Raw genomic sequence first — 24,169 nt, 5'->3', positions numbered from 1 at the left:
GGTGATGTCCTAAGGGGACTCATCCCAGTCCAACATGGGTCCCCCCAAATTCAGGCACCACTCTCCATACAGATGAACGCTTCTCCTAACCCAGGAAGCACACTGTGCATGTGTCCAGCAGGGTGGGATTCCTGGAGTCACCCGGTTCCCGAGGACACTGTCGGCAGATGCCCCAGTTTTGGTCTTTGAACCTTCCTCTGTGGACTTGCTCCCTGTGGGAACGACGTGCTGGGGGAGATTCACACTCTCGGCCGGCCTCAAAGCCCCAGTAACCCATAAAGGCAGCCACACTTGGGGCTCAGGGTTTTAAACCACAACCTCACAAACTTCCAAATGTTACCATGTCACTCCTTGGCTTTGCCAGTCCTCCAGGGCTCTCCACTGCCTTTGGGAGAAAATTCAAGCCCCCTGACAGGGCACCTCGCTCCGGCCTACCGCCTTCCACAGCTCTCCTCCTGCCTCTGCACCCTCTTGCCCAGTTCCCAAGCTCCCTATTGGAAGGCCCTCACCCACCCTTCCTTCCCCCTGCCCCCAACATCCTAGCCTCCACTCGCTTTGCAACCCCGAATGCCTGATCAGCAGCTCTTCTGTGCCCCCCCACGCCGGCGCCTGCCCCACTCCTGCCCCGTTCCTCCAGCTACTCCCTCTCCAGGGCCAGGACACATGAGTGGGACGAATCAAGGCTGGCCTGCCCACAGGGCCCACTGCCCATCCATGGGTCCGTGTCCCTCTCCCTGTCTCCTGCCTACGCTCACCACCCCTGTCCCTTCTGAATCTGGGACATCACTGGGCTCGAGGCTTGCCAGCTACCCATGGGCCACAGAGCCAAGGCTACTCCACCCAGCCAGTAGAGTATACTGGCTATGACTGGGGCTCATCTAGGCTGCCTGCACACGTGCCCAGCAGTCGGCGTGCATCTGAGTCTGCCCATCTCCTGGATGGACCTACAGTGGCCCCGCCCTGGGAAGATGCTCTGCTCTGGACATGCTCACCTGGGCGGGCATCAGAGTCTCTGAAGAGAATCAGCCCAGGAGAGGATTCCCAACCAGCCAAGGAGGGCAGTTTGGCACATGGACCCTACTGCCTATTTTCCTTTATTTGGAAAGTGCTCTAGTCTCATAACTAGCAAACTCTCCAGGGCATGTCCATTTGAACCTGGAAAATCACAGGCTCTGGAGGTGAAAGGGAATTTGAAGGTGAGACACAGAGCTCGAAGGGTGTTCTCGAAAACAGGAGCAGTGCCATGAGCACAAGCCCATCATGAGCGTGTCCGCTCTGTGCTGCAGCCACTCTGTGAGACCTTCACCCACCAAGGCAGGGGCCCCAGTCCCCAGAAATCAATGCACCCGGCTAGTGTAGGCCCTGACAGGTGTGGGGGTTTTTCTTCTGCTTTGTAATGCAAGTGTTTGACTTCTTAACTGCCCAGGCATCCACTTCAGAGAGGCAGCCACTCGAAGAGGGCTATCTTGAATAAACACGCTACCAGCCCACGACCAGATAAAGAGCTGGGCCACCTCCCACCCACCACGGAGGTTCCTTTGTTTCCGAGATCTTGGTAGATTTTGATAACTGACCATATGGTCACGTCGTTTTTTTCTTAAATTCCCACTCTTATGCTTAAAATTCACCAATCAAGAGTGAGCCCTTAAAACCCCTAGGCCTCTACCCTCAACCCCAATAAAAGTGGAACCCCAGGGGCTCGCTCTATCTACCCTCTACCCTCAGCCTTGCTGTGCAGCCTCACGTGTGCTGTGTTATTTCTAGGTCCTGTAGGTATTAAACCTTCATTTTTTTCAAAGGTTCCTGATGGTTACTACCAAACGGTATCTTGCAATTATAATAAGAACTACGAGGGCCGGTTCAACCACAACATTGGTGATTGACAGAGACTGGCACACAGTTTCGGATCCCAATGCCTATGCAGGAGTCCACCCCAAAAGGAAACGTTTCAGAAGCCTCAACCAGCCCTCACCTCACTGCAGGAGCCCCCAGACCCAAGCAGCAATGTCGAGAGACAGCGGAGTGCAGCGGGGACTCAGAAAGGCCTTGGCCGACATCTGAGCTCCAGGACTGATCGGCGAGGGGGCCCTGGGCAAGAGGCTTAACCCCTCCGGGCCTCTACTTCGTCACCTGCAAGATGGGGGTGATAACTGGGCCTGCCCCCCAAAGGGCTGGGCTGTGGAAGGCACTTCTCTGATATCACCAGCAGGCCTTTCTTGAGAAGCAGCTCCAGGCCTGTGCCCACTGCTTCCGGAGGACCCCCTCCCCCACCACCACTTCCAGACTTGCACACTCTTCCTTTGGGCAGGGAGTCCCCATGGCTCTCTCAGGAAAGGCCACGAGAGGGAGGGTGGGAGCCAGGCAGCCCTCTGTCCCGACAGCCAGCATCCTCAAGGAGTGGCCAGACGGGTGCTGCCTGCTGCCTGGGAAGGACGGAATGGAAAGTCTGAGTGTTTCTGAAAAACGGCCCAGAAACTGACAGAGCCGAGCTGAGTCTCTGGAAGCACAGTGATGATGGGGAGTGGGGGGAGCAGGGGGGAGCTCTGCTGACTCGTCACGGGAACCCTTCTTCTGAGCCCCAATGCAGCCGGCTCCAAAGGTGCACTAAGGGCAGCAGCCACGTGCCAAGCCAGGGAGGCCGCCTGTGGAGGACAGGGCCGCGGGAACCACCACATTCGCCTGCCCACTCCGAGCTCTCGCAGGCCGCGGCCCGGTTACAACAAAGGAGACGGAAGGTCAGGGAGCAAGTGACCATCGGGAGGGCCCGGCATCAAGCGTCCCTCACAAGCCCGGGGTCCTGCCTGGGCCAGGCTACCCCTCTGGCCGCGCTGTCTGGTCCTTGTCTTCCCTGCCCCAGCACACGGCCCTCTTCTGCTTCCTGTCCACTGTCACCGGCAGACCCTACCGCACCTCACACGCCACCAGGCCAGCGTATAGAGATGGCGGTGGCTGCTGTCCACTTGTTACCTACCACGTGCCACCACGTGCCAGCGTTTACACACGTCACTTCACTTCACCCTTACACTAGCCCTTCACAGCAGGCGTCATTACGCTTATCTTTCATATGGCGAAGCAGGCCCAGCGAGGTTAACAATCTTGCTCGCAGTCACCCAGGGAATGACGGACCTCGGATGGGAACCCACAGTCCAGGCCGTTCCCTGACATCAGGCCACCTCTGATGGGTGACACGGCCTGCAGTTTTGCCCCCCCCATGCCTTCCACATACATCCTGTGTCTAGTGCTTACTTTCTGCGTCACTGCCCCTCCTGCCGGCCCTGGAACGCCTGCCCGGCACAAAGCTGGACACAGAGCAGGCCCTCCACACACCCCGGCCACCTCCAAGGGCCCGGCCCACCACGGTGACATTCCTGGGTAATGAGACCTTCCCCAGGCACGGGGCCCGCGGCCCTACCCCACACAGCGCCACAGCCACTCACCTGCACTCAGCACCTGCACTCCAGCACCGTAGAGATGCGGCCTTCCCCAGAGCCGGGCAAACAAGCCGTAAGCAGAGATAAGGAGATGACGAACGGGAGTGGGAAGGGACGCACGTACCCGGCTGTGAGTAATGACAGTGATGGAACACCCGGAGCAGCACGTGTGGGGGAAACCTTATCAGTGCTTTGCCCGTTCAACATCAAAGGGTCCCGGGGGCCCTGCCTGGTGGTTCTCAGGAACGTCGACATCAGCACACGCTACCTACCTACTCAGCAGCACTCAGCTTTCATTTCTGCCCAACGCAAACCTCTTCACGTCAAAAGAAAAAAAAAGGTGAAAACTCAGAAAAGACCAATCTCTTTCACTTCGTGGAAATCTCACTTGGGGTCCCTAGGGGCCCCTCGCATCCCGCCCTGGTATCAGATCCTGGGCTCTCACAGCAGGTTTGTCTTCTGCTTGCCTCAGTGTCTGTTGCCGCCAGCCTGTCACATGCCACCAGGAGCTCAGCACTTTGCACACAGTAGAAACTGCAGAAATATCTGGTTGATCTCAGCCACTCGAACACATGGGTCACCAACCCATACATTTATTAAAAAACAAAACAGAACAGCTTGTAGGTCTTCTCCGTGACAAGAAATCAACCCAACTGGACTGACTACGGTCTCCCTTGTTCATCACCAAGATGTAGATATGGATAAGGAGCCCCTGCCTAGGATGTAGAAAGTTGGGGAAAATATTAACCCCATGCTAACAAGAAAAAGACGGACAAGCCTCAAGAATTGTAACTTTCTTAAATCAGAGAACTGAAGTCACAAAGCAAACAGCTAGCCTGAAATCTAAGGGAAGAGACTCTTCTAAGGAAACCAAAGTGAGAGCGTCAGCTCCCCTCTGGCAAAGCATGGGAGGAAGAGACACTCAGTGCTGCACAAGTGCGTGAGAAGAGCCGAGTAAAGCCAACACATTGCTAGAGGCTGAATATAGAGAGGGGGAGAGTGAAGAACCCCTGGCGGCCATGGACACAAGGTGAGTTTGCGCCCACCCACAGGTTTCTCACAGACTTCCACTGGGGCTTCATGAAAAAGACTGGGGGCAGGGCAGGAGATGTGAGAAAACCATCCTTGAGGGTGCAGACCTGGAGGAGGGGAGCGGGCACGAAGCCCTGCCAGGACCCTTCTCCCCTACAAAACACAACCCATACACTACTGGGAGGAGAGCAGAGAAAGAAAAAAATCCTCTGCCCTTCGGGGGAGAGGCAGGCAACCATCCTGAGCCAAGATCACTCAGGCCTCCTATGGCTGAGGGAGGGGATGGCCTACTAAGAATGCCCTACTTCTGAGACCCAGGGAGGTAGGGCCTGCCTCAGACTGAAGCCGGGGCCAGGACAACAGAGAAGACCCGCAACAAAGCCAGACCGCACCAAGAACCAAGGAGCAGCAGCCTATTGCTGGGGTAGGGGTAAGAGCATGGAAACAGATGCCCTCTGAGGCACAGGCCCCCTAGGAAGGTTGAGAGCTGGGGATGGAGCAGGAACACTGAGAAAAACCCTCCTACACCCAGACATCACCCTAAGTACACAGTTGCACTAAACTCAGCTCAACTCCTGATAAGACTCTTTACTTCTGTCTCTACTAGCCAAACCATGATGTATGGCATTTAATAAAAAATTATGAGACACACAAAACGGCAAGGAAAAAAACCCCACTGTCAGACAGAAAGCAATCAGCGGGGCTCCTGGGTGGCTCAGTCGGTGAAGCGTCTGCCTTTGGCTCAGGTCATGATCCTAGAGTCCCAGGACTGAGCCCCACATGGGGCTCTGCACTCAGTGGGGAGCCTGCTTCTCCCTCTGCACCTCCCCACTCATGCTCTCTCTCTCAAATAAATTTAAAAAATCTTAAAAAAAAAAAAAAAGCAAGCAAGCAATCAGCAGAATCAGGTGACTTTGATGTTGGCACTACCAAACATAACATTTAAAATAACTATGACTAATATGTTAAAGGTTGTATTGGAAAGTGTGGACAACACACATGGACAGATGGGAATTCTACCAGAGAGGTAGAAATTATAAGAAAGAGTGTATGAAAATGCTAGAAATCGGAATCCCAGTAACAGACATAAAGAATGGCTTTGAGGGGCTAATTGGAAGGCTCAGCTCAGCAGAGGAAAATGAATCAATGTCCTTCAACATTGATCAGTTCCTGAAACTGACACAATAGGGGGAAAAAAACAGAACAGAGCATCCTTAAACTGTGAGACAATATCAAATTGTCTAAGACACGTGACTGGAATCCCAGGAGGAAAAAAGGGAGAAGAGAGACATTTCTTAAAGAGCAAGTTAGCTGGTAGCAAACTCTCTGAGCTTTAGACTGAAAAAAGTCTTTATTTCGCTTTCATTTTTAAGAGATATTTTTGCTAAGTACAGAATTCTGGGTTGACAGTCTTTTTCTTTCAATACTTTGAAGATGTTACTCCAGTAACTTCTGGATTGTATAGTTTCATATGAGAATTCTTCAGCGGTTCTTACCTTTGATCCTCTGTATATAATGTCTCTTTGCTGTCAACCTTCAAGATTTTCTCTTAATCTTTGATTTTCGGAAGCTTGAATGTAATTTGTGCAGGGTTTGTTTTTGTTTTTTTTTATTCAGCCTCTTGTCCTTTTTCTGAGCTTTTTGGATCTGTGGTTTGATGCCTTTCATTAATTTTCAAAAATCCTTGGCTATTATCTTTCCAGTAGCACCAAAAATCATGAAACGTGTTATTACTTTCCTACAGCTGTTCCAACAAATTGCCACACTTGGTGACTTAAAACAACAGAAATTTATTCTCTCCATGTTCTAGAGGCCAGAAGTCCAAAATTAAGGTATCAACAGGGCCCCCGCCCTGTGGAAGCACTAAGAGAGAATCCCTTCTTGCCTCTTCCAGCTTCTGGTGGCTCCAGGATTCCCTGGTTTATGACTGCATAACTCCAGTCTCTACCTCCATCGTCACATGGCCTTTTCTTCTGTGTATCTCTTGTAAAGACAATTGTCATTGGATTTAGGGCCAACCCAATAATCCAGGATAATCTCATCTCGAGATTTAGCTTAATTTCATTGGCAAAGACCCTCTTCCCAAATAAGATCACATTTGCAGGTCCTGGGGGTCAGGACACAGACATATTTTTGAGGAGGCCACCATTCAACCCACTACAAAATGCTTAGACATAAATCGAACAATATATATGCAAAATCTATGCTGAAAACTACAGTACACTGATGAGTAGAATCAAAGAAGACCCATATCAATGAAGAGATATACCATGTTTGCATCCTGAAGGCTCAATGTTGTTGCGATGTCAGTTCTCTCTGAAATCAGCTATAGGAAACAAGAAGCTGATTCTAAAATGTATATGAAAAGGCAAAGCAGCTGGAGACGTCAAAACAATTTTGAAGAAGGAAATTAGAAAAATCATATTACCTGATTTCAAGACTTAGTGTAAAGCTACAGCAATCGAGACAGTGTGGTACTGGTAAAAAGACAGGTACATAGATCAGTGGAACAAATGCAGTCCAGAAATACACCTACAGATATCTGGTCAATTAATTTCTAACCAAGGCACACACACAACTTGGTAAAGACAGTTGCTGGAACAATGGAATATCCATACGTAAAAGAATGAACTTTGTTACATACATCGTACCCCATATAAAAAGTAGCTAACGCAGAGTGGATCACAGGCCTAAATGTAAAACCTAAAACTGTAATATTTATATAAGCTTTTCTTCTTAAACATAGAAGAAAATCCTTGTGACCTTGGATTAGGCAAAGATTTCTTAGGTATGACACCAGAAGCATGACCCAAAAAAGAAACCATTGATAGAATGAACTTCATCAAAATTCAAAACTGCTCTTTGAAAGACACGGTTAAGAAAGTGAAAACACAAACTACAGACTGGCAGAAAATATTTGCAAGTCACTTTTTCTAGTAAGGACTTGTATACAGAATGTATAAGAACTTTCAAAACTCAATGAGAAGACAACCTAATTAGGGGGGACTGGGGGGCTCAGTCGTTAAGCATCTGCCTTCAGCCCAGGGCATGATTCCAGGATCCTGGGATCGAGCCCCGCATCAGGCTCCCTGCTCCACCGGGAGCCTGGCTTCTTCCTCTCCCACACCCCCTGCTTGTGTTCCCTCTCTCGCTGGCTGTCTCTCACTCTGTCAAATAAATAAAATCTAGAAAAAAAAAAAAAGACAACCTAATTAAAAGAAAAAAAACCCACAAAGATTTGAATAGATATTTCACCAAAGAACATACAAAGATTGCAAACAAACACATAAAAGATGCTCGACATAATTAGCTTTTAGGAAAATGCGAGTTAAAAATCACAATAAGAGGGATGCCTGGGTGGCTCAGTCAGTTGGGCATCTGCCTTCAGCTCAGGTCATGATCCCAGGTCCTGGGATCGGGCCCCATGTCAGGCTCCCTGCTCAACAGGGAGTCTGCTTCTCTGTCTTCCTCTGCCCCTCCCCCTGCTCATGCTATCTCAAATAAATAAATAAAATCTTTTGGAAAAAAATCACAGTAAGATACCAGTATACACCTAGTAGAACAGTCTAAAGTTAAAAAGCCTGACCATACCAAGTGTTGGCGAGGAGGTAGAGAAATTCAAACTCAGACACTGCTGGGGAGAATGTAAGATGGTACAACCACTTCAGCAAAGAGTCTGACAGTCTCTTTGAAAGGCTAAACATACACTTGTATGTCCCAGCCATTCCACAGCTGCGTTTGTACCCAAGAGAAAGGGAAATATATGTTTGGAGAAAGATAAGTACATAAAAGTTAACGGCAGCTTTATTTGTAATAGCTGGAAACTGAAAATAACCCAGATGTTCACCAACAGGCAGATAAACAAATTATGGTATACCCATTCGATGGAGTACTACTCAGCAATAAAAAGAAATGAACTACTGATACAGGTAACATGGGTGAATGTCAAAATAATTAGGCTAAGTGAAAAAAACCAGACCAAAAAGAATATATAACTACATGATTCCATTTATATCAAATTCTGAAATGCACACACTGATCTGTAGTGACAGAAAGCAGATTAGTGGTTGCCTGCGGCTGGAGGTGGAAGAAATACATTGAAATAAAGAGGCAAAAAGGAATTTTGGGGATGAAGGGAATATTCCATACCTTGATCATGGTGGTGATCGTGTCTGTCCAAACTCAGAGCAATTCACTTTTTAAAGATGTTATTTATTTTATTTACTTGAGAGAAAGAGAGAGCACACAAGCAGGGGAAGGAGCAGAGGGAAAAGGAGAGGGAGGGGAGAAGGAGGGGGGAGGGAATCCCAAGCAGACCGTGCACTGAGCATGGCGTCCAATGGAGCTCAATCTCACGATCCTGAGATCATGACCTAAGCCGAAACCAAGAGTCGGATGTTTAACCGGCTGAGCTACCCAGCAGTTCATTTTTTAAAATGGTGAATGCCAGGCACATGGCTGGCTTAGTGGGTAGAGCATGCGAAGCTTGATTTCAGGGTCGTGAGTTCAAGCCCCATGCTGGACGTAAAGGTTACTTTTAAAAAAATGGATAAATGAAATAAAACGGTGAAGGCTATGATTTGTATGTTAATAAGCCTGAAGATGCAGTTACAACTGAAATACCCTTAGAAGCCCAACTTAGAAGCCCATCACGTGACACTGCACTTGGCACTACCCATCACGGCCACTCTGGACTCAAGGTGAACATCACTAGCTCTCCATTGGACATTACCAATGGGCCAAACCCCGGGCTGAAGACCCCAGGTGAGGCCCGTGAGGCCCATGAGGCCCACCACTGGTCTGGGGATTACAGTTCCCAGATGCAGAAACCAGCTCACGTTTCAGGGCAGTTCGATTTCCAAAGCCTCTATCTCCCTGGTTGTCAGTGGAAGTCCCCAGGCAGCGGCCACCCAGTCTGTGGAATGTCAGGCCCCAGCCACTCAGGGGTCCCTATGCAGCTTAACAGTCGGGAGCAAGCAAGGTCTGCACACACCTGGCCAGCAGCCAGGAGTGGCTGGAGATTTACCATAAAGATGCTGTGAGCGGATGTGACTGAAGGCCCTGCTCTGGTAAGTGGGGTGGTCAATTATTAACACCTGCTCAAGGTGGAAATTTCTCCTTCTCTTTTAATCTCTAACACTGGACCTTGACCCCTGCTTGGCCTGTTCTGGAAACAAACTCTGTCACAGACAAAAGCACCCAGGAACTGCTCCACGGCTTGACTCTGGGCCAGAAAGGGGAGAGGAAGGTGACTTGGGCCCAAGATGTGGGCTGTCTCACTGGTACGCAACTTGTACAGAACCAGGCAGCAGCCTGGCTGGCCACGGCCCACTGAAAACACCAAAGCGTGTCACTGTGTTTCCAAAGCAGGACTGAGCACAGAACTGGAAGAAATGAAGAGATGCACACACACCATGATTAAACCTTTTCAACTTAATCTTTCACGCAACAGCTCATTGCGCAGTCCGCTAAGTGAGGGTGCAGAGATTCGTGGACACGTTTCTTACAGTCTTTGCCTCAGGCCTTTGGCTTTGACAATTTGCTCCCATGAAAAGTTAATGGGTGTCTATGTCTGTCTGCCTCTGTTTGCTAAACCTGATCCTGGCAAGGACAGCAGAAAAGAGGACAGAGCTCACTTGAGCTCACGCTTCTCTCCAACTCTTCAAGTAGAAAAAAGGCACGGCCGTTTTCTTGAATCAGAGCTCTGAAGAAACCTGGTACTGTATCCACCACACATATTTGTGGACTAGATATACAAGAGCCTTGTTCGCCCTATAATTTAGAGTTCCGGCCTGGAGTCCAACAAGAGAGAAAACTTCTGGTTCTAAACATAGCCCTGAACCCAAAAGGAATTCTGGTTGTCTTAAAATCATCTAATTGTTCAACAATCTTGCCAATGTTCTTCCAAGCCAGCCTAAGTATGAGTATGGGATTTGGTTACCGTATTGGCTTTTTTTCTAGAGGATGAATGTGCAGGGTGCCTTCGTGTGTTCCCCACAGCAGGCTCCCAAGGAGGGCAGGGTGCTGGGTCATCTGCGTGCACAGAGGGAGCCAAGAGGCTCAGAGACACAAGGCCTGGGGCCAGCAGGGCAGCCTCCAAACTGAATTAAATGCTCTATGATGACAGACCACATTTGGGTCTAAGAACCATCCCTGGACCCCAGGACCCCATTGACAGGAAGGGGACAGGGTGTCCTTTGAACTAAGAATTGTGAAGGGGTCGAAGGGTGGGTCTAAAACAGATGAGGGATCCACATGCTTGACCCACCCTGGGACTCCAGGTAGCTCGGCCCACTCTCACCCCACAGTGCTCTTCTCAGAGAGGGAGCGGGCCCTTTGAGGCGGGTGGCATCCTATCATACCTGCTGTCACTCACAGACCTGAGTGGCATGTGGGAGATGCTAAATGCACAAACCAAGGAACCCCATCTCCTGACCCAGGCTCAAAGCAAGACTGAGGCCTCCATACCCAGGTTCGACCAGCCGCTCCTGGGCTCCACCTGTGGTGACCTCCAGCTGCCCCCCAGCCACTCTCTCGGAGACTTTCCAAGTACCTCCCCCCACACAAGAGGGCTGATGTATAAAGCCAAATTTTCGAAGGAGTGAAAGGATTGCCCTGATAAGCAGGAACTGGAAAGTGATTCCAATGACCAAATATGCCCCCCAGAGAAAGTAGTGGAGCTGGGAAGGTCTGTCTCACCGCAGTGGCGTACCCAGGTGAGGGGAGCTGTGGGGGGAGAAAGGAGCAAGGATGAGCGGGGGGAGGAAGACCTGGCAATTGCAAATGGGTGGAGGCCATGAGAGAGCAAGCTGGCCATCATGCAGTGAGAACTTTCCTTGGCACAGAGGGGGTCCCTGGCCCTCCTCCCCAGAGGGGTGCTGAGGGAGCAGGAAAACACCCCAGACCTTGAGGGGATGATGCCCTCCAGGCTCTCATACCTGGTATAGCCAGAAACACACACAGGTGGGCTGCAAGGCAGAGCCAGGGGCCAGCAACAGGGACAGGAAGGAAGAGGGCAGGGGTGGGGTGGAGTCGTCCACTCGGCCTGAGGAGGCCACAGGAGAAGGCAGGTCCGTCATGGGCCTGTGCTCGGGCCAGAGAACACCTGCTGAGTCTGCCCCGCAGCTCCTGGAGCGGATGTGCACACTGGAGCATTTGCACAAGCTACATGACTGACAAGCAGAGAAGCCGCCGCGCAGCCCCCACGGCGGTCAGCAGCACCGCTGTAAGACCATTCCCTCTGAACACGACCTGCTTCTTCCAGGGCCAGCTCTTGCTCAGTTCCATCCCACAAATGTGACCACGGGACCCACTCGGGGCTGGGCACTGAGCGCCTTAGGGTCCCCTACCCTCTCCCTCGAGACAGAAACACCTACCCTCCCACCGCAAACACCTGAACCGCGTCACCCGGGGAGGAAGACGAAGCCCAAGGACTGACTGGAGATTTTCTTTTAAAAAATTAGACTGCTTTGAACTAATTTTAGACTTAGAGAAAAGTTGCAAAAAATAGTACAGAGAATTTCCATATATCCCTCCCCCAGGCTTCCCCACTGCTAACATCTTACATAACCATGAGGACAATGATCAGAGCAGGAAATTAACCTTGGGACGATACCATTAACCAAACTAAGGGCCCCAGTTGAGCTTCACCAGTTTTTCTACTAATGTCCTTGGATCCTGCTGTTCCAGAATCCCAACCACGACCTCACGCTGCATTGAGTTACTTCTCCACGGTCTCCTGCAATCTGGGTCAGCTCCTCAGTTTTCCCTCGTCTTTCATGACCTTGACACTTTCGAAGAGTACTGATCGGTTCTGTTGTCAAATGTCCCTCGATGTGGGTCTGCCCGATGTTTTCTCATGATCGGAACGAGGTTATCCATTTTTTGACGAGAACACCACAAAGCCAACCGCCTGACATCGCAGGACTCATGTGGACAGGACGTATTATCAGAGGCGCTGACCTTGATCAATGGTCATGGCCTCTCTGCCAGGCTTTTCCAATGCGAAAATACATCCTTCCCTGTGTAGTTAATCTTGGCTTTGAAAATGTGGCTTTTTAAAAGGGAACGTGTTGCTGTCATTACAAACTCCACGCTGTCAGCCCAGCCTGCTGATGGCTGCAGCTGCCCTACAGATGAGAGACGGCTAATGAAGATGGACGGCAGAGCCGACGTCTCTGGAAGACGCCGGAGCTCTTGGTGACAAAGAGGAACAGTAGCAGTTTATTTATAGATCCACTTGAAGACAGCTCATTGTAACTGCTGGGGTTGAATTTTTAAAACCTCGGGAACAAAGGCTGGCTATTTTAAACTCTCCTTGCACTTAGTTCAATGGAGAGTGTTACAGGCACCGACCACACCCGGGCATCACTCCCAGGCTCGGCAATTCAGATTTTGTGTAGTATCTCAGGACACGAGCACAGCCTGCCAAGACAGATAACCACGACTGGCTCTATCTACCCCGCAGAGGCAGCAGGCCTCGTATGGGCCAAAGCCCTCACCCCCAGGGAGGAGTCGAGGGAGGGCTGCATCCCATGGGGTCTCTCACCCTCCCCTTCCTGGAAAATTAACTTGCACACAGCTGTTGTGAACCAAGGTTACATCACCTCTCTCCCTGCCTCCCCCTGCAGGCTGCAAAGAGGGACAGCGCCCTCCAGCGGATGCCTGCCCCAGGACGGCAGGCGCTGGCTGACACATCTCCAGGCAGGAACAAGGGTGTCCTGGAGTTCGCAGTATACAAATGCCCTGGAGGACAGTGGAACAGTGGCACCCCGGAGCTCCCGTCCCCGGCCCAACTGCGCCTCTAGCCAAGACTGCTCAATCTCTCCAGGCAGCAGAACCATGGTGGGGAAGGGAGACGTGGGTTTTCTCAAAGCCTCCCACGTCCTTATTTGAACAAGAAGCACAGAGCCATATTCTTGACACAATGTGGAAAAATATGAGTATGGACTAGGCATTTGATAGTAAGGGATTATTAATTTTGTTGGATGTGACAAAAGCACTGCAGTTATATAACCAAGAAAAGTATTTAGGGTAAAATAATGTATCTGGGATTAAACAAAAATACTCCAGCTCTTCTAAAAAAAATGGGGGGAGGGAGATGAACAAAATAAACTGGCAAAACGCTGAAGCTAGATGAAAGATACATGGGGGTCTGTTATACTACTCTCTCTACTTTTTGTGCTAGCTTGAAATTTTCTACAATATAAAGGGTTTTTGTTTCGTTTTATTTAGTAAAAAAGAAAAAGCTCCCGGGTGCCTGGATAGAGCCGTGGAGCTGAGGCCAGGCGAGTGAGACCCCAGGGAGAGGCTGAGGACGTGTCCCCAGTCCGGTGTCCTGGCATCTGCGAGCACAGGAGGCAGATTTGTCTGAATCCATCAATGCTCGGGCCGCTCTTTGGCACGGCCACAGAGAAATCCCCCAATGGCACCACAAGCATTCTGTGAACCCTGCAGCAATGTCCAGACCGTCAAAGAAACTAATTTTAAGATAATCTCCATGGAAACCATCTATTCTGATTTTTTCCATGGTAACCGATGAGAACATAAACACAAGCACTATCTAACACCCTTACACCACATGGGCCAACGCTGCCATCCAATCTGGAGAATTCAAGCTGCAAAGGGCTTTTTTCTACTGAAAATGAGAAGTACTGAAACTTCTAGTCCAGACATGCGTATTCTCCCACCTCCATTGCCCAGTCACTGCCCATACCACTCCATACACCTGCCCCCAAACTGACAAACAGGTCAGAAAGTGGTTTCCTTCATTTAACCTTGGGACCATCAAAAACACCAAAAGAAAGCCAGAGCCTGCCTCTTGCCTCACTGCCTCAACCCATGCTGCCCACAGACTACAGGCATGTGTCCCCTGAGCTTGGATTTCCAGAACATTCTGTGTTCCGGTGACATGCTGGGCACCACAAAGAGACCAAGGACACAGCCCTCCGGGGAGACCACAGGCCAGCGAATAACTGACTACAGGAAGAGGGGCTGCTCCAGCAAGTAGACCGCTTTGGCAGGTGGGGTGGAAATTCACAAGCTGCAGGCCTCCCAAGGAAGGCTGCATGGAGGAGAGGTCATCTGGGAAGAAGGGAAATGGCAGAGTAGAGTTCTGCTGGGGAACAGGGGGTGCAGCCCAAAGAATCATAGTCAGACTCAAGCAATGGGGTCTCTTTCCACTTGTGGCTCATTTCTTCCATTTTCAGGTTTCTGGGTTTGAAAAGATAGCACGGAACTCAGGAAGACCCTCAGATCCCAACAGCCTCAGTTGGGGGCCACCCTCTCTGTTTTGCAATCACACATGGTCTCTGTTGGCTCTCCTGTGAAGGAGACTCATCAGCGTGGCCTGACTGACGGGGCTGTAGATGCTTGTCACCACTGTCAGCAAAATGGCAGTGTCACGGCAGTGGTCCTCGGTCATGTGTGTCTTGTAGTAAAGCATCACGAGACATCACGATATCAGGACCCCAACGCCCACTGTCCTCATTTCCCCAAGTGCAATGTGGAATCTCCACTGACCTTGAACCACACTTTGGGTACCAGGGGAACAGGAAAACCTCAAACAGTTATGAGACCCTTGAAGGAGATAACAGAGCTCTGAAAGGTGTGTGTGTATGTGTGTGCCCAGGTTTATGCTCCGGATGTGTCCCCAAGCACGCAGAGCTAGACGCAAGGGCCCTCTGGGCCTTGTGTGGATTCCCGAGTCAGGTTCTTTGATCTTCCCGACACTGTGAATGTCTTACTATGCCTTGCCTGGGATTTCCAAGGTCATGCCTCCTTCCTCTTGGTTTAAGTCATTAAATAGGCTTTCCTTCCTAAGCATCCTGCCACTCTCCTCTGGATAGGGACCTACCTGTTTGTGGAACAGATGAGAATTTTCCAGGGGCAGGAAACTACCACTCCAAGGGGCTACTCTGAGAACGGGGTACAGCCTCTGCCCCATCCTACAGTCCTATCCTCTCACTGCCACTGCTGTTACCGCTGTTTTGAGACTTGGTCCTGTTCCTGATACCTGGAGGGACTTCCCCAGAAGGCTCCGGAAAGCAGACCTTCACCTGAGGCCTTAGATGTTGAGCCACCAGCGCCCAGGTCATCTCAAGCTCAGGGCCAGAGACTCTCACCTGCCAGCTTCCTGAGAGGCCCCACAGGCTCTGGAGGATGGGGGTGGATGGAGGCACCCACTTACGCAGGGCAGGAGGCAGGGGCACTGAGGACAACAGGCAGGTGGCCCACAGAATGCGGTTTCAAGAGCAGATCACTGGACCAATGCAGCAGCACTGACGGACAGAACAGGAGCCAAGACAGGAAGACCAGTGGCAGAGGCCCACAGAGGGCTGTGCTGGGTACCATTCTCCCCCCTAGTGCATTGTGGCTGGTAATAAAACCATCCAGCTGCCCTGCGCAGTTGTAAGCAGAGCCCAGTGGGTGCCTCTAGGTTTAAAGAGCCCACAGGGAAGCACTGGGATTTCTTTTAACGCTAGACTGATGAGAACCAAAGCCATAGCACTTTTCCTCTTTTGGAAAGAGGCGGACTACAATCCTCCAAATTGAGCTGAAAGGGACCCCAATTCTCCAAGTGCTTCTTCCAAACTGTAGTCCCCACGACCCACGGAAACTTCCTATGATGGTCAGAGACCCTCTTCTTCCCCCATGTCCCTGCCCAGGATGCCACGGTCACAACTGGCTAGACTGTTTTCCAGTAGGCCAGTGACTCTCAGAGTGGGTCCCTGGACCATCGACATGACCTAGAAATTGCCAATTCCTTACCAAGTCAGACACTCTGGGGATGGGGCAAGCTGTGTTTGACAAGCCCTCGGGGTGATTCAGAAGCATACTGAGGTTTGAGAGCCACGGGCAAGAGGCTTATTGCAATCCACGTGAACCGGTTGAAGGCATGTCTCCTCACTGCACCGCCAAAGGCAACTTCCTCCTTCCGGTAAACACAGTCATTATTTAATGAGCCTGGTAGCAGCCCTGACCCACCTCCCGGTAAACTCGGTTGTGGCCTCTGGAAGGAAAAGGAGAGGGGATCTGGCCTGTTCCCCAGGAGCAGATGCAGCAGGTCAGAGCCTGAGGGAAGGGCCCAGCCCCCCATGCTGATCCCCAGGGCCAGGGTGCCCCTCTGCAGGGAACATTGGAATCTTTGGTGTTCCTAGACTTGGCGCAGCCACGTTACCCGCCCCCCATCCCAACCCCCTCCACTGTCCAAGGATGCTCTGACTCCAGCAGGAACTTTCTTTAAAGATTGTAGCTTGGTAACAAATATTGAATCCTCTTTATTTCTATTCTCCTGTCTTCCCGCGGAAACTAAGAAACCCAGGGCATTTCCCATGACTTCCACTCTGGTAAAGGTGAGGAAAATGCAATCCCAGTTTGAAGCGAAGCATCTTGTCTGGGGGCCGCTGCCGCCCAGCATCAGCAAAGGTCTCTGTGATCACCCTACCCCCACCCCTGCAGGAGGGTCTTCTACACAGTGAGCCGGGAAAATGGAAAATGTCCAAAGGATGTACTGGAGCCTGAGAAATCTGAGCATAGAGAATCAAGATGAACGCTTGAGGTTACAGGAGAGACTTGCCACGTCAGGCCAGGCTCCAGCTTCATCACGGATCAGCAAATAGGGGCAGTACAGCTCTTAAACTGCCAACCAAGTGGTTAAAGGCTGTTGGGAGTCTGGACCCCGTGAAACCAACCCTCTTGCAAGACGTTACGTGCCCTGGTCTATCCCGACTCACCTGCTGACAAGAGCCCCTTTTACTAGTCCTGGGAAATTCAGAGCCAGAATAGGGTCAGCTGGAGAAAGGAGAGACTCCCTTCTAAGACACGTAACTCTGCGGTTCACTCCTGCTGGAAACACCCACAACGCCCTGTCAAGTGTCCCCTTGAATCCATATGTCTCCCCACTACTGAAAACAAATGCCAGCCAGAAATCTGTCCTCCATGCTCCCAAACAAAGGGAAATCCACAAGGCAGGTGGAAATGGACCCCATCCCCTGCCTCAACTCCCGACTCCTCAGGCTAGGTGCCTGGGGTGAGAACCCAGGTGCCTCAGATCCTCCGCATGAGGTAAGATCCAGCATCAAGACTGGAATCAGAGCCCAAGAACCCCTACGTCAAGCCCACCCCTGGGTAGCACCCCAACACAGAAAGTGGGAGTGGAGACAGAGGTGCAGAAGGTGGCTGGGGCTTCACCTCAGAACCAGAGTAACTAGGAAGAAGAAACAGGCCATCCTCAGGGAAGGCTGAGCCCTCAGGTCAGGTATTCTTAGCTAACCTCGCCTCCTCCTCCTGGGGACAGTTCTAGCACTGAGGCTCTGGGGGGGCCCAGCCACTTTGCTTTGAGGAGTCATGGGAGTGGCGGAGGAAGAGAAGCCTGTTTCCATTCACCTCATGGATTTGCTTTTGCATCTGGGAGCACAGAGGACTTGGGTCTCTCATCCGAAAGCAGGACTGATTCCTGCAAGGGTCTAAAACCCTCACTGGACCTCACAAAGACGACCTGCAGAGAGGAGTCAACATCGAGAAAGAGCTCAGTCAGAATCGCCCCCTCTACTGCATGTTGTCCCCCACCTTAGCAAATTGGGAACACACAATCACCGCAACAGGGCAGGGGGCTCATCCTGCTCTCAGTCTGACAGAGGAAGGAAGACGGACATTTTAAAAACAGCTAAAACTTGGTGAGCACTTGCCATGTGCCAGGCACGGTTCCAAGTGCCTGCTTGGCATGTACCACTTCGTGAAATCTCATGAAGGAAGGCCTGGCGTCTCCTCATCCGAGGTTGAGGGGCCCCAGAATTCAAGGTTACTGTCTGAACTGGAGGGCAGCCAGCCCTGAGAACTCGGGAAGCACTTTTCAGTTTTCCTGAATTACCTGGAATTCTGCATTCTTCCCCTCCCACCCCGCCTAGCACAACCTCCCCTCGCAATTGCACAATGGGCTCTCAGGTGTTTGGAGGAAAGGCAAGAAGAGTGAAGCAGAACAAATGCATCTTCGCTGTTAAAAGTGGTTTTAAGGGGCGCCTGGTGCCTCAGTCGTTAAACGTCTGCCTTTGGCTCAGGGTATGATCCCGGCGTTATGGGATCGAGCCCCACATCGGGCTCCTCTGCTGGGAGCCTGCTTCTTCCTCTCCCACTCCCCCTGCTTGTGTTCCCTCTCTTACTGGCTGTCTCTCTGTCAAATAAATGAATAACATCTTTTAAAAAAATAATAAAAAATATAAAAAAATAAAAATGGTTTTAAAAATGCTTCTGTGGTTGAGGCAGAAATCAGTCCTATGGCAGCTGGGCTTGGGGAGCAGGGGCCAAATCCAAGGTCAGCCAAGACACAGTGACCCTGATGCCTCACAGGCTGGCCCCAAAGCACTCATGGCAGGAAGGAGCTGGAAGGGAGTTAGAACCTGAGTAGCTGAGTGCAGAGAGGACCGAGGGAGGCCTGGGCTGCAGCACAGGGCAGAGGTGAGCACCAGACCCTTGAAGACAGCAGCCCGAGCACCTGCTGCAGACGACTCGCAGGGCCCACCCCCTGCCCCCACACATGCCCCTCTGCGGAGGCACTCATCTGCCCGCAAGCAGCCCTCCCGACCTTCCTCCAGCCTTGCAGCATGTCACAGGGCAGAACATGGAGCTTCCTGGCCACCCTCAGCCCAGCTATTGGGCTGGAGTCCTTCTTCTGCAGCCTTCCAAGCAGAGAAAGCTCCCCAGTCACAGCCCTAAGCTCTCTCCTCCACAACTCAGCCAGGAATAGAGGGAAAATGGAACCCATTATTCTCATTCTGAAGGGCTGGGAAATGGCTTGTGCTTTTCAACATGGAATGTGCCTAAAAATAAGCTGTGAATTTCAACCAGAGGTTGAAAATAGCTCTGGCAGTGAACAGAGCTCTGTTCAGAGTGAGCTCAAGGATGGCCTTCATTCCAAGAGTGAGAGCTGAAGGCTGCTGAAGGCTGCAGTCTGAGCAGGGGTCCAGGGCAGGGGGCTCTCTGGGGCAGAGGGGCTGTCACGCGCTCACATGTCACTGCCCTCGCCATGCTCCACTGGTCGGCCTGCCCTCTGGCTTTAAAATGCCATACTCTATGAGACACATGAGACACACAGTACCTGGCCTGGTAGCTCTGTAAGATCCCCAAATGCCCAGGTGCGTCTCAGGCAGCTTTAGGGCCCCAGGCCCAGGGGATAAACAGAGCTGGAGGGGGAGGGGGTCATAAGGTTCAAGAGCTCCTGGGGCCTAGGCCAGGCCAAGCCACCCTGGCCAGCCACCAAACCACTCACCAGTTACTATCTCAGAGCCAGGGAAGCCAGCAGGCAGGAAGGGCAATGGTAAGTAAAGAAAACCAAGTTGCTAAAGGTCCTTTTTGTTGTTTACCATCACCTCTGGAAGATTCCAAAGTTTAACAGGCCAAAATGACGTTTCTATAAAATAGACTTCTGTTAGAAAGAGTCTAGAGACCTGAGCCACAGCTGCCAGGGTGAGCCCAAATCTGGCGCAATCGAGCAGAGCCAGGGGCTCTGCTCACACTCGGGGCAGCCCACCCTCTGCGCCGTGGCCGCGCTCCTCCTGCCAGAGAGACAGCCCCACCCCACCCCCATTCCTACACTCCTGCTACTGCATCCGCTTCCGTTCTGGGCTCGCTCCCAACGCAGGAGTTACTGTGGTGATTCTCACCTGGGGGCCATTCTGCTCCCCGGAAGAGATCTGGCAATGCCTGAAGATGTTCTGGGTTGTCACAACGAAGGGTGGGGAGATGCTACCGGCCGCTAGCGGGGAGAGGCCGGGGATGCCGCTAAACACCCTGCAAGGCCCAGGACGGCCCGCCCAGCAGCCTCAGCAGCTGCGGGGGCGCGAGCTGATCGGACGCACCAGTTCCTGGCACGTGGTGGAGCCGAGACACTCCGGCCAGCCATGGACTCGGTCACCAACTCAGGGCCAGGGAAGTCTCGGGGCAGGGAAGGGGAGACTATATTCTTCAGCTTCCCTTCCCACCCCAGGGGCAAACCTAGCCGCTGGGCAGGGCTGGACCAACTGGCTCTCCTGGGCGTGGGGAGGCAAAAAAACTCTGGGGACGATAGTGGTAATGGTTGTGCACGGGTGTGAATGTACTTCACGCCATTCAACTGTATGCTTCAAAATGGTTCAGAAGGGAAATTTTATGTCCTCTGTATAAAACCAAACCAAACCAACCAACCCACCCAAAACCCCTTAGCTCTCCTCTTGGCCTGGGAGTCCTAAGGTCAGAGACGCCCTTGGAAGTGGACCCCAAGAGGTGCGTATGCTTTGGGGCGAGTGTCTGGATGAGGGCCCATATACCGCCTCAGTGTCCCACAGGAGCTTGTGACAAATAAGGGAAAAGCCATAAACAACAATTTTAGGGCTAATAAGTCAAGTCACTGTGCGGGTTAGCAGAGTTCACCTCTGTCCCACATGGGGTCCTCAGAGCCTGCCTAGGGGAGTACTCAGGTCCCACTGTAGAAAAAGAGGCATGGGAAGAATGGGTGCTTTGTTTGGGACCACACAGCCAGGATTCAGACCCAGTTTTCTGACCCCAGAGCCCATACCCTTTCCCCTGTGGGAGCACCACAGGGCGATACCTAGTGGAACTGTGACTCCGGCTCCGGTGTGGGCCGAAAAGGTAGTATGAGAACACATGGGAACACGTGAGCTACTCACCCGTCCATGCCAAACCCTGCCCTGTCCTGCTGGCTTCCCCCGCCCAGAAGGCCTTCACGCTAGATTATCAGGCCCCGCAGCTCTGGGACGCAAGGGCGCTCCATACCCCTTATCTGAGCAGGACTGAAGGGACAAGAGGCAGCTTGTCCAAGCCGCTTGCCTAATAACGACAAGAAAAGGAGTATGGGATTCTCCCCTTGCTGGTGATTACTAACCATTACCAAGAGGCAGGTGGCAGTGCCCTCTCCTGGGATGGGGGAGAGCTGCCAGGCAGCCCTCTGCCACCTACAGTTTCTAGCTCCGTCAGCCTTGCTCAGAGGGGCCAGTGTGGTGAGCCTCCAGGTGCAGGCATCCAGGCAGGTGACTAAGCCCCCGGGGTCTCATCTGGGAATGAGAGTAGTAACTTTACCCACCCAGCTTGGGCTCAGCTCACTGTAAATAAATGTCCAGCACATGGGAGCTGGAGGGGAGATGGCGCTCACCCCACAGGAACCCAGTCCTGCAGTTTGAAAAATGCCTTTCTAGGCAGAAGACCAAACAGCAGCCAGCAGACCACCATGCAACCCAGTCATCCCCACCAAATCCAAAAGCTGAGAATCGGCTACTCATTAGCAAATGTGGAGAGAGAACAAAGCGTCCCGGCCCAGGGCAACCCTTGGAAGAAAAGCTTTAACTCTCAACCCGGTCTATTCCTAGAGGTAGCCCCAACACACAGAATGGGGGTGTGTGTGCATGTGTCTCAGGCTGGGGTGGGGGATCCCTCTGCTGGAGCCAAAGAAAGCCCAGGATGGACTCAGAGGCTTCCTGGTTCTATTCTGGGCCAGCCTTGACTTGCTGGGGGCCTTGGGCAAGCCGTTTCCTGTTGTCCAGGCCAGTTTCCGTGTGTGGGAGAGGCTACACTGCCTCCAGGGCTCAGAAGGGAGAGATTTAAACACCCTGCGGCCCCTGGGGCTTAAAACCCTCAGGGCTCCACATCCTTGGCTTGAAAGCTTATTGCAGCCAAAGCGGAATGCAACTTTATTCAATGAGATCCTATCAGTTATCAAATTTTTCTCCAAAAGTATTTGTCAAAAAATATTATTAACTATTTTAACTCAGGAACACTAAATGCTCTTTTACCGACAAAGGTACTAAAAATGGTTTGTGGCTGAGGAACTTCCTTTCCATGGTTTAAAAAAAAAAAAAAGGGAAGTGAGAGCAACAGGGCTGGGCCTTTCCCATCCGCCCCAGCTGTGGCTCAGGCCCCACGCCCTCTAGGAACTCTCCATCGGGTCCTGTGGCCCAAGGTTCGGCATGGGACAGGTCCTCCCTTTCCTCAACCAACAGTAGCCTGTGTTGTGGAAACACTCCCCCGCCACACGGCACGGGGCCTCACACCCAGCGGTCTTCACGGCTTGTTTGTACATTCTAGATTTGAAACAAAGTACCACAAGTGCCAAAGTATTATTTGCTGTTCACCATGACCCCCCTCCAGAATTTCAGGGCTCAGGACATGCCCGCTGAGCCACTTACCAGATTCCCAGAGGATGTGGCCAGCGGGGCTGGGGGCCTGTGCACTTTTATGACTTCTCCATAATCCACAACATCAAAGTTACTCTTCCAAACCATCACCTGCCAAGAGCAACAAGCAGACATCACACCAGCACTCCTTCACGGGAGAAATGAGCCCAGAGGTGACCCCCAAAGTGCTGGGCCAGTTGCAAGACAGTCCTCACCCAACACCCCAGCTCAACTCTGGGACCTGCCCCACCTCCCAGACTTTTTAGACAGACTCGAGAAGACCTGGACGCGCCACCGGGATGGAGTTGCTACCTGCCAGCACTAGGCCAAGCTTGCCCTTGCTGGCCCCTCCCCGCAGCGCCCCCGCGTCAGCGGAGCTGGCTCCTCCGGCTAAAGCACCTGCTGCAGCCGCACCTTCCCCGAGACACCGTCCCTGGTCTCCTGCTAATCTTTATCACGGCCCTCTATTGATGTCTGTCCAAGCATCAGACTCAGAAGTTGTTTAATTTCTGTGTCTTTCTTCCTCGTGTATCGTCTGTCTCCCCCACAGAACAGAAGCTCCCAAGCAGAGTGGCCGGGCCTTCAGTTACACCAGACCACTGCGGTTAAATTCCTGGGTCCACCCTTTACTGTGTGGCTCCAGGCAAGGGACTCAATCTCTCTGTGCCGCAGGTTCCTCATCTATGACGAGGGGATGATCCTACTTCCAACTTCACAGGGCCGCTATGACGCTCACAGGAGACGGCTTGGCACAGACACTGGTACCCAGGGAGCCATGGGTAACACACCCATTATTCCACGGTCCACTTGAAGGATCTTCACGTCCTGAGGCTCCCCCAGCCAAAGGCTGGCAAACGGCCCTGCTGGGGAGCCACAGTGCCCCTGCTAGAGGGTGACAGCCCCAGGCGGCTGTCCTCTGCCAGGGTCACTTACAGTGTGGCAGGAACTGTGGAGTGTGGCCGGTGCTCAACGGAGGCCGCAGAAAGAGCCCCAAACCCACGTGAGATGAACACTCAGCGTGCCTAGGATGCTTTCCTCGTTGCGACACAGCCACAAGCCTGGCTCTTTGGGCGGCTGCTCGCCACTTCTAGAGCCCACTGTTCACTGCTCCCCGACTGATGGGCACTAAGGCCTTCGTTCCTCCTTCTGTTTACAAACAGAATTAGCACGCCCCCCCTTGTTTGTAGGGCCCTGTGTAACTGCACTAGTGCCAATAGCTGAATACATTCCTGGGAGTGGAACAGATTCACATGTCTCTCCAAAAAGGCTCTCAGAGTTGACTTTAAGACGGCAGCCAGAGAGCTGCACGCAGTGATCGCCTGAGGAGGGGCCACAGTGGGCGGAAGCCCTACTTTCTACCGGGCTGCCTCTTGTACCACGTGAATTTCTTTTACCAGGACTATTTATAGTGTGACTTTACTGTACTATTTTCCCTTGTTTAAGCAATGAGCCAGGCCTCCACACTCAGGGACAGCTCAGGGGTCCCCTGGGCCCTCCTCCTCCCTTGTTTGGTTAGCACAGGAACCGGTGCTGGGATGGGAAGAC

General features: G+C 52.0%; 1 protein-coding gene across 3 annotated transcripts in view; it reads right to left on the bottom strand.

Annotated features, from left to right (window-relative positions):
* The window catches only part of POC1A (POC1 centriolar protein A), a 70,600-nt gene that overhangs the window by 20,856 nt on the left and 25,575 nt on the right, over positions 1–24,169 (bottom strand). For all 3 annotated transcript variants that reach the window (XM_045807269.2, XM_045807270.2, XM_045807271.2), the window contains exon 9: positions 22,637–22,735. In XM_045807269.2, the coding sequence (XP_045663225.2) occupies positions 22,637–22,735 (99 nt within the window). The remainder of the gene's footprint in view (positions 1–22,636; positions 22,736–24,169) is intronic.

Source organism: Ursus americanus, chromosome 14 (genome assembly GCF_024610735.1).
Source record: "Ursus americanus isolate L20-20 chromosome 14, mUrsAme1.1.p, whole genome shotgun sequence".
NCBI lineage: Eukaryota > Metazoa > Chordata > Mammalia > Carnivora > Ursidae > Ursus > Ursus americanus.
Note: the sequence above shows the minus strand (reverse complement) of the source record. Positions and strands in the feature narration are given on the sequence as shown.